General features: G+C 47.0%; 4 protein-coding genes across 4 annotated transcripts; 3 read left to right on the forward strand and 1 right to left on the reverse strand.

The window, feature by feature from the left end:
* Positions 1-1,505: 1,505 nt before the first annotated feature.
* On the forward strand, positions 1,506-3,068 carry A1O5_12898 (uncharacterized protein; the record flags this gene model as incomplete). The annotated part of the gene is made up of 1 exon (XM_007753467.1): positions 1,506-3,068. One exon carries the CDS (start codon positions 1,506-1,508, stop codon positions 3,066-3,068), a length of 1,563 nt encoding a protein of 520 aa, XP_007751657.1.
* A 1,379-nt stretch (positions 3,069-4,447) lies between these two features.
* On the forward strand, positions 4,448-4,774 carry A1O5_12899 (uncharacterized protein; the record flags this gene model as incomplete). The annotated part of the gene is made up of 2 exons (XM_007753468.1): positions 4,448-4,589; positions 4,641-4,774. The coding sequence occupies 2 exons, from the start codon at positions 4,448-4,450 to the stop codon at positions 4,772-4,774; spliced, it is 276 nt and encodes a 91-aa protein (XP_007751658.1).
* A 508-nt stretch (positions 4,775-5,282) lies between these two features.
* On the forward strand, positions 5,283-5,615 carry A1O5_12900 (uncharacterized protein; the record flags this gene model as incomplete). Its single annotated transcript, XM_007753469.1, has 1 exon — positions 5,283-5,615. One exon carries the CDS (start codon positions 5,283-5,285, stop codon positions 5,613-5,615), a length of 333 nt encoding a protein of 110 aa, XP_007751659.1.
* Positions 5,616-6,120: 505 nt separating this feature from the next.
* On the reverse strand, positions 6,121-6,756 carry A1O5_12901 (uncharacterized protein). The gene is made up of 2 exons (XM_007753470.1): positions 6,512-6,756; positions 6,121-6,410 (listed from the first exon to the last, which is right to left on the reverse strand). The coding sequence occupies exons 1-2, from the start codon at positions 6,698-6,700 to the stop codon at positions 6,405-6,407; spliced, it is 195 nt and encodes a 64-aa protein (XP_007751660.1). The 5' UTR covers positions 6,701-6,756; the 3' UTR covers positions 6,121-6,404.
* Positions 6,757-10,029: the final 3,273 nt, after the last annotated feature.

Raw genomic sequence — 10,029 nt, forward strand, 5'->3', positions numbered from 1 at the left:
TGCTGTTGCTGTTGCTGTTGCTGTTGCTGTTGCTGTTGCTGTTGCTGTTGCTGTTGCTGTTGCTGTTGCTGTTGCTGTTGCTGTTGCTGTTGCTGCTGCTGTCTTTGATGATGTCCTTGGGCCCCATTTCTTCGCGTGTCTCGTTTTCCTCAAGATGGTTCCGGATCTGGCGAGCTGAGTGTGCCCCAATGCCATCGCCAGAAGCTTTTTATCCTGGATCTTGTTGATTTCGGACTGGAGACCCGGTTTAGTCAGGTTGGCTGCCGGGTACAACGCCGGCCGGGCACTCGCCGCTTCAGCAACAGCGAGTCTTGAGGCAGCAACAACATATTGATCCCCTCATAGGGACACAGCACCAGCACGGCTCGTTCAGCTTACCTAATGACGATGGCTGGAGATGCCGGAAGAAATGGAATTGGGTACATTGGCCTATTTGCGATTAGACATTATGTGACATTGGGGGATGCGTGGTGTCTCTCCAATGAGGAAATATTAGGAAAAGGGGAAAGTGAAGAGGCTTGGCGGTGCCCAGTGGCCCCTACTGCCCCTATTAGGTATTACCACTAACTGCCCCTATTCTCATTACACTCACGCCTTGCCACTCTCACCGACTGTCAACCTCAACCATGATGACTAACTACAGGTAAGCTGGGAGAGCACATCTCCTCGGGCTCTTCTCTTCATTATTACAAAGGAGGTACTGGGTACCTCGTACAAAACACCAGAAAACACCAACATCACCTGTGCCACGCCACGGCCACGTGGGTCCGAGCCACTTTTGTGTGTTGTCTGTGTTTGCCAAGCTGGTCGCCTCCACCGTCTTCCGACCCCGACTGTTTCAGAGCTTCTCAAGCTGATACCGTTTGGTGTGTCTTCCTCAGTGTTGACGTATGAGCCAAGGCCGTTCCAGACTCACCCGCTCCCTGCGGTGCCTGTCGTTTCAATCGCAGTGGAGAACTCGTCGCCGTCGATGGCAAAACAAGACTTGTTCGTTCCAAATCTGTGACTGTCAGGGCCTCCTCTCGTACGGGGCTGGACTACGAGGTATGCACAGTCTGCATCATCAGCTGTCTGGGCGTTCGTTGTATTGCTGAAATCGGTAAGCTACGAAAGGGGAATTTCATAGACGACTTGACTTCTCTCGTCTTTCTCGTTTTCTACCTCTTCGTGTTGTCGCTGGTCGATTCAGTCCCTTGGCCCTGAAGTGCTTGTTGCTTGTTCGGGTGTTTGTCGAAGGTTGAAGCTGAGGCTGGTTCCTCTGCCAAGTTCATTTCGTGCTCGTCTCTGCATTTCATCGATGCTCGTTTCCGTTACTTTGTCTTGGGTGCAAATACTTGAAGAGTCTTTGGACGGCCGACGCCAGGCAAGATGCTCCCCAACAAACTCAAGGGACGCCTTGACAGGTCCCAGATTGCTCCGATGATGGCAGAACGAAGCGAGGATTCACACGGTTTCCAGAAACCAAAAGTCGTGCAGAGGCAAGGTGAGATGCCACCAACGATCCCATGTCTACCATCATCACCAGCCCCAAATGCAATCGATGCTGCCCTGACCCTAAGCTCCCCCATCGCCATGGCTTCTCGCCTTCAAAGCTAAGAACTGAATCAGGCCTACCTCAGAATAACTTCCTTCCTGAGGATCAGACGTCTAGTGGTGATGATAGCCAGGATGAGAACGACGGAGAGGGAGACGGCAATCCTCCAAACCCCTTCGAGCCGGTGACAACTACGGCACCCCAAGATCAGCGATCTATAACTGCGCAGTCAATGACGACCGATAACCCATTCATACCCTCTCCAACCACAGGCCAGGCTGGCACGTCTACTTCTGCCTCATCTTACCCGCCCACTTCGACAGAAACAGCCACGACCACCTCTCAAGGGCTTCTTTCCACCGGCTCGACATTTTCCAGTTCCTTTGCTACGAGTTCAACTTCACTGGTGCCACTTGCCAGTGACAGTACCGAGTCGGCCGCAGCATCGACCACGGAAATTTCTGCCAATGAGACTGTCAGCGCCTCGAGTCATCCCATAGCTAAAGCTGCAATCATAGTCCCGTCCCTGTTGGGGGCTGTGGCCGCTGTTGTGGCTGTCTACCTTCTCTTTCGTTATTGCAACCCGCTCAAGGCCAGATGGGCGATTTACCGCGCACGACAAGGCCAGAGGCTACCTGGAGAGGAAGAAGATGGAATGGCATCGAAAGCAGCTCCGCAAATGTCTGAAGCGTATGCCACGCGGGCCAAAGAGGCGCGACCTGCTTCAACCGTGGTCACGACAGCACCATCGGTCACCAGAGGCACAGCTATCGCTCTACCTATCACGACTACACGCGCGCCTCCACCAGTTCTGGTCCGCAGTGGTTCGAAGAATAACCCTCCCAACGGCGCAGCTTCTGACCACCTTCAACGATCTCAAAGTACTCGCAGTAGACGAAGCCTCCACGACAGTACTGCAGCTCCACCCGCGTACACTTCAGGCGGCTCTGGAACATATCTTTCCCAGTTCAACGTGGAGGAGGAGTACGCGGGCTCTCGAAGCGTGGACGGTCAATTCAGACATCCCAACGGTCTGGCGAACAATCCTCCGACTCCTGTGGCGCGCAACGCACCTGCCTTAGCAGAAAGAGACGAAGCCATGAGCACCGTGCCCAACCTTCCTTCTCCCAGAAGCCTGACGATCTCGGGCCTCGGCATGATGGACTTCCCTCTGCCACCGACTACACCGTCGACGGCGCATTTCTCCACTCCAACTCCCCCCGAATCGAACTTTAACTCTCCACGGCGACTTCGCAAATCCATCACCCCCTCCGAGAGCATCTCCAACGTCCCCGACTCGCCCTTCCCGTTCTCGCCCGCGCTCATGCCCCCGGTACCGTTGTTAAATTCGCGCTGGAGCCGCAACTCGTCGAGCGTGAACGGGCGGATGATGGCCCCTGAGGAGGAGAGAGGCACGAGCCAGCTGCGACACAGCGCAGGCCCGGGTCTAGTGGACATGACGATATTGCCGCCGCTACCGCGTTCCCCGTCTCCAAAGAGATCTAGGTCATCAATGGTATCTCCCCCATCTTAGGGGCGTCACGGACCTCGAGAGTCACTCGCTTTTTATGACACAGGTATGTATGGTACCGCTCAGCGAGAGACAAACTACAGACACATGTTTGAGAAATGACAAAAACAGGAGGATGTGTGTGTATATGTGTGTATGTCTCATGTAAAAGTACGAGTGTGTATGTGTTTCAAAGCATCCGACAGTGTCACGACCGTCCTAGCGACTACAGAATTATACAGAAACGGAATAGAAGAATAGACTATGTACTCGGTACTGCACTGTGGAAACAGAATGTGCTCTGTGCCTAACCGATCTCTAATGCACGACTAAGAATCGCAAGAATAAGTACATCAACCCGGCGACAAACCTACTCAGGTCCGTGATAGTCGACACCCTAGGCGGCCTTGTCAGTGAGGGTACATAGGCACGCCTACTCGGTATGTAGGAAGTGACCAGCACCAGCTTCCCTGCACCGCCCAGCACTAGTCCAATTACTCGTACGGAGTCCGGTACCTACCTGAGTGTTCGGTACTTTAGGTAGTGAAGGTAGTTTTGAACGAAAAACCCATCGCCCACTCTTGCCAGCGAACGGCGCCGCTCGCCGAGTTGCTCACGCTTGGCTCACCTTTTGACTCCCTGATATTCCCTGAGCGCTCTCGTAGTCGGCCCGAACATTTGGTCGCTCCTCTTGCTGTTGATTTTTCGCGGCACTAATGCTAGGAAGTTGCCCCGGGAAATATAGCAAACATAGCCTCGCTGTGGAGTCGCTTCGATATCAGCCTTTGCCGCTTTGTCTCTCCTACAAAGGGAGTGTAACTGTCTAGGGGGTAATGAGGGTGCATGTATTGTAACAAGGCAAAGTGGCTGTGCTGTGCTGGGCTGGTGGGAGAGCAGGGAGGGAAGTTGTCTAGTCACATGTCAACCCAAAATGGGCTGGCAGGGGGAGTGCGGAACGGTTTACAGTGCTGGCAGTGTGCCATTCGTTTACAGTTAAACAGAGTATCATGAATCCCATGGTTTTTTGATGCCGTCTACCTATTCCTGAGTGTTTTTATCAGTCCTGTCTCAGCTCCCAATACCACCGCCGTACTAGGCGCTCGTTGCCCTAGCCGCTGCCTCTCTGGGTGGTGTTGGTGGTGGTGTTGCCCTGTCAGCGTCAACCAGAAACGCGTTCTCGTTTCCCGACCCGCTGGACAGACCTCTGTAGGTTGTTGCACGTGCACGCCGAACCCTGAAGTGCTCTGTTACACCACTATCTCCTAACGGCCTACGCGCTGGGAGCCAGTTCAAGTAAGCTGCAGGATGCCTTTGACACCAACGCTCACTACCAGCGCCCACTGGCGACGGCCGATGGATAACGAGTTCAAAAGCTCTACGACGATGACTATTTTCTCTCGTTGATGAGCAAGGAGGACTATTATGCCGATTATCTCGAGTTTTTCACGCGCAAGTTTCACGAGGACGGCTGGCAGGCGGTGGTGCATCGTTATATGTTCTCGAGGACAAAATTGGCGGATGAGATGCTGGTGAGACTTTTTGCTGGTATGTTTACTCTGATAGTCTCATACATTGAGCGCCTTTGACTAATTTCAGTTCTCAATGGCAAGAAGGCGGTCGACATCAGGTTAACCAAAGACGAAATGAAGGAGATTTGGGACATTTTGGAGGCGAACCCCATCAAGGGCGATCGGTATCCGCCGCATATTCAGGCGTTCAGTCAGTACTAGTCTCCTGAATATTAGGTGTAGCTATTAGATACATCTAGTCTGATCAGATGCACAAGTGCTCTAGAAGAGCAAAATTACACAGATTGTTGCATCGCATTCGGAGTGCATGAGGATGTATTTTCCGAGCAAGTCAAGACATCTCATAATTATATGACTATATCAGATCGGGTGTTGTATAGTCAAAGGGAGAGATGACCGAATTACCGTTTACGGTTAGATTGATTAATTTCCGTTCATCAGACATCAGACTTGGACTTATTTTTTCCTGTCTTTTCTTTCAAGCGCCCGTGTCTAGCTCATCCGTATCAGTCCTTGTTATCTATACGCTTCAGCAAAACTCCTTTCAAATACACTTTTCAATACTTCGACCGTTCGAGCAGAAAAAGTAAACTTCTTCAACACCGTCTAAAGCCCTTAAGGGCCGCCATACTACTATTATCAGTCTTAATCTCTTTACCTCGGATCGATCCCAAAAGAGATTACGAGAAAACCCATTCATTCAGCAGTCATGACCTCGTCCCTCCCGGAATTCCTCGTCATCATCCCGGACTTCGCCAATGTCTCTCCAGAAACCCGCGCCGAAGCTCGCCCCATCCACTTACGTGAAGTCCAGCCCTTGGTTGATGCTAAGGTCGTCGTTAAGGGTGGAGCTCTGCTGTCCCCAATCTCTCAACCCGGTGAGGCCCCAGCAGTCAATGGGAGCGTGATGATAGTGCAGATAGAGAACGCGGATGCCGTGCGACAGAGACTGGAAAATGACGTTTATCATAAGAAAGCCATTTGGGACCTGGATAAGGCACAGATCATCTTGATCAAGTGTGGCTTTCGAACACCCTTGTGATGACACACTTTCAATGAGATCCGAACTTCCGTTGTATCAAGTCGCTACACTGACCGACCATGGTTATACTAGTCGCTTATCATCAAAGAGAGTAGCAGTGCCCAAAAGATACTGGCGAGTCTTGTTTTTTTCACTGTGGTCTGGATCTTCAACATGTCCATTTGTTTCTCCTTATGTATATTTCTGGTATATCTGAGCGTCCAAGATATGGCGCCGATGTATCCAGATGCCGCGGCGACCCTAGAGTGGCTGCTTTGCCGGTTAATATCAGTCCTATGTTATGAATCGCTCCACACGTGGTGTGTCACGGGACCACGGTTTTGATGGTAGTGGAGGAAAGAGCAGAGGTATGGGAGCAATGCAGAGCGAGTCGACGCACTGATCGAGAGCAAAACTAATCACGGCCCAAACGTGGGGGTATGATTGAGAACGAAATCAACGACAAAGTAAAGCTATGAAATGACCGTGATTATATTATATAGGCGTCATCGTTTCTGCCGGTTGGTGGCTGCAGAACTGAAAGAGACGGAGAGCCATATTTGAAAATGCGGGCCTTGTGCCAGGCAATCTCTTCGATTGTAGGCCCAGGTGTGGTCACATGGTCTATGCCCCAGGGAGGTGATTCCACAGACCAAGGGCCTTGAGATGATGTCTGTTGAATCGTACTCGCCTCCGATACCAGCTTCAAATATAGCAATGTCAACCTGCTCCTGAGTGAAGATATAGATAGAGAGCAGAGTCGAAAAGGGGAAATATCCCAGCCAACAGGGAGACTCTCTATCAAATGTGTCACGTCTGTGAAATACGCCAAGACGCTAGTAACTATGGCTATAAAAGCAGCCTCCCCGACCAGATAGATTTAGGATAGTTCAATACACTTTTACGCTTCATTTCACACGTCCGTAGAGATTATCCCGGACCTCAAAAAAAAATCCCGTGCAGAGCTTTCCTTTGAAATCGGTCGTCCATTGATTCTGATCTTCCCTCGCGCATATACAGAATGAGTTGAGGTATATAGACCGATTTTCCCAGGTATTCCTATTGACTTCCGATATTGATTCAACACGGAAACCACGAACATGCATGTAGAACCTTTTCCTTTTGTTCCAGCGACGTGAATTGTCTTTAGCGTTGTAAAATCACACCCCTTTAAATTCTATTAGACTGGCAGTCCAATACTGTGGTTGTCTTATCACCTACCACGCGTTCCAAACAAGCTTCCACCTTATCAAGGGCTCTCCGTCGCTGTGATAGAGCTTGAAACACAGGCCGGGCCCTTGACGCAGTTTCTTGAGGGTATTCGCGTCTGATTGTAACGTATTGGCAAGTGAGATCGCATGCTGTTGGTTCTTAGAGGACTTTCGAATATAAACTTCTCCAAGGCCTCACGCGGTAAGACATCATGCTGTTGTTGGGCTGAAAGTGCCGGCTACCAAGACGCTGCATCCCGTACATTTACGATGCAAAGCTTCACAAGATTTCTCCGCAAGGAGGGGTGCTGTTGACAGGGTCGCGAGATCGCCACTGTGGCAAACCACCTGAGACGTTAAGTACTATCTTACCAATGACGCCACTTACCCTAACACCGTTGTTCTCTGCGATAGCATGACGAAGGAATAGGAGGTTTCAGGAAAGGCCTTGAGATCACAGCCCAAAGTGTACATAAACAGGCAGAGTCTCTCTGAGTAAGCAGAGAGACAAGACACAATCAATCAGGTAGAACCACTCCTGTTCTGTGTACAACAGATTAGCTCGAGCTGTGTTACTCGTAGCCATGGGAGGCGGCGATAGCGGCAGTCCTGTATAGGTATAGTGTCACGAGCCCACCGTTGTCCCCAAGTACTCTACGCCCTCCACCCGAATCGGGTGAACGGTATAGAAAGAAAAGAAAAGAATAAGGCAAAGGACGGTTAAGGCACAAGGCTATCGGTTAACGCTGCCTTACCCTTTTCACGTGACAGAAAGAGAGGAAGCTATAAGAGTCTCCTCTCACCTGAATCGGCTGAGAGAGAACTCTTCCTTTTTCTTAAGCGTTGAGTCGTTGTTAATAGGGCTACGTGAATAGAATAAAATATTTAGCTACTTTAATTTCTTTATATCTACTACGTTGCGTAGGTCTCTAATAATTCTTAATACTTATCTATTACGTAGTGGTATTGTTGAGTTAGTAGTAGCTATATGCGATTCTAGAGAGACCCCTAAAAACTATTCTTACTAGAATAAGTTTCTATCTAAATTAGGTAAGAATGAACCCCTCATCGCCCCGAGATAATAAGGCGCCCGAGGTCTCGTCGGGAACTGTCGATGAAGACTCTACGATTACTACGGGCTCTATAGACCCGCGACACTTTATTTTTACGCCTACGAACGTAAGTGACCTCGAAGAAATAAATAATGAATAATTATAGACCGAATTATCTAGACTTAAAAGAGAAAGAATACGGCGAGAATAAATAGATCGAATCTATTACCTACGGAGAGGGAGTATATTAGATATAGCCTTAAAGGCCCGCGAGCAGAACGTAGAATGAACTAAAAAGAAAGCTTAACCGAATAAGGCAGCCTCGGGAAGCAAGGCTAAAAGAAGTCACGTAATGTCCAGGATAGAAAAGAAGTAGCCTGTTGATATGTTGGACTAGAATATACCAATATACCAATATACCGACTCACATTACTCCATACGGAAAGCCCATACAAGTATATAGCTACGCTCATTTCCCCTAGATAGCTTATACTCTCTTCGTAGTTAACTTATATTAACTATTAAACTTATAGTTCTTAGTGACAAAGTGACTCCTCATACCTTACGTTTTTCCCAATTAGTTCATACTATTAGAATTGTTACTAGAAACCCTAACTCAGTTAGACCCCGGTAGGAACCTTAATACTTTAGCTATCACCCTTATTATGGAGAACGACCCCTATAAGTAGCTAAGAAAGACCCGACCGACTCATCTCGCCCATTGACGAACTAGCACGACGCACAGCACGACTATCCCTTAACGACACTATATCTACTACTACTAGTACCCCGAGATTAACACTAAGCACCTTAAGGACGGTAATAACTACCGCCGCGCTAGTACCAGTAATTAAGAGAAAGATTAGTAATTCATCTAAGCCTTTTAACGGCGTAGAATCTAAACTTATACTCTTTATCTACTACACGGATTTATATATTCTAATGAATCTTACTAACTTTTAAAATAACTTATAGAAAATACTCTTTATAGAAAGTTACTTCGAAGATAATACCGAGACTTAGCTTAGACTCTTCGTTAAGAACTATATTAAGAACGAAGCGAATAATAAAGAGAACGAGATTATTAGTCTCTTCGCTACGTTTACGGAATTTAAGAAAATAATAAAATTAATATTCGGGGCGAAAGATAAAGAAAAGAAAGCTTAAAAGAAAATAGTGAGTCTCCGATAAATTAGATTTATTTAAGAATATATAATTAAGTTTAGAACGCTAAATACGAAGCTTAGCTAATAAGATAATATTATTATCTCTATCTTTCGAGAGAAATTAAAGTCGAAAATTAAGTAGAAACTTCGATATTTAGAGAAGAAACTACTAAAGAAATAAATAGCTACGACTATTAAGAAAGATAACGATATTAAAGAATATCATTAATATAAGCGCTCTAATATCACTCGAAAAATCTATACGATAAGAACTTAACGAGCTAATATCTAGAAAAGGCGCGAACTCTATTACGAACTATAATCTATAGATCTAGACTAAGCGTAAAAAAGACGTAATAACGATAGAGGAAATGGAAAAGAGAAAACCGATCTTAGAAAAGAAAAAGAAACGGCTTATTATAGTTACGGTAAGCTAGGTCATTACGCGAAAGACTATAAAGATAAGAAAAAGTAGGTTATAGCTATCGAAAAGAAATCTAAAACTAAGGAAATAGCGACGACTATTTCTAAAGTTAATATAATAGAAGAGAGAATAGTAATAGTCGGAGAAAGTATCGACAGTGGAAAAGCGATATTAATAGCGATTATATCTACACGTATATATATCCGAACTAAATACTAAGTAAGAAGAATATATTTAGACCCCTACTATACTTTAACACTACTAAAATATAGCTATACTATATACGAACTAGGGAATCTCCCTTCTAAAATCGAAATAATCTTTAATATAAGAGTCTACTAAAACGATGAATACCTATAGAAAAGAAGTTACCCGAACTTTATTTATACTTATTAAGAAGACGACCCGAATATCTTAAACATTTATATATCGAAAGTAGATTCGGAAGTACTAAGAGAATATAATATAATGTTGGACACAGCCTTGAAGGAGACCGGTCACGAGCCGCACGAGCACGACTCATCACACTCGTTGGGCACGTGGGGGGATCCATAGGAGAACAAGGCTGAGTCACGTGGTATG

This window comes from Cladophialophora psammophila, assembly GCF_000585535.1.
Source record: "Cladophialophora psammophila CBS 110553 chromosome Unknown aczJe-supercont1.38, whole genome shotgun sequence".
NCBI classification, from domain to species: domain Eukaryota; kingdom Fungi; phylum Ascomycota; class Eurotiomycetes; order Chaetothyriales; family Herpotrichiellaceae; genus Cladophialophora; species Cladophialophora psammophila.

Coding starts and splice junctions, on each gene's coding strand:
- A1O5_12901 (XM_007753470.1), bottom strand. CDS start 6,700: ATGCATGTTCGTGGTTTCCGTGTTGAATCAATATCGGAAGTCAATAGG.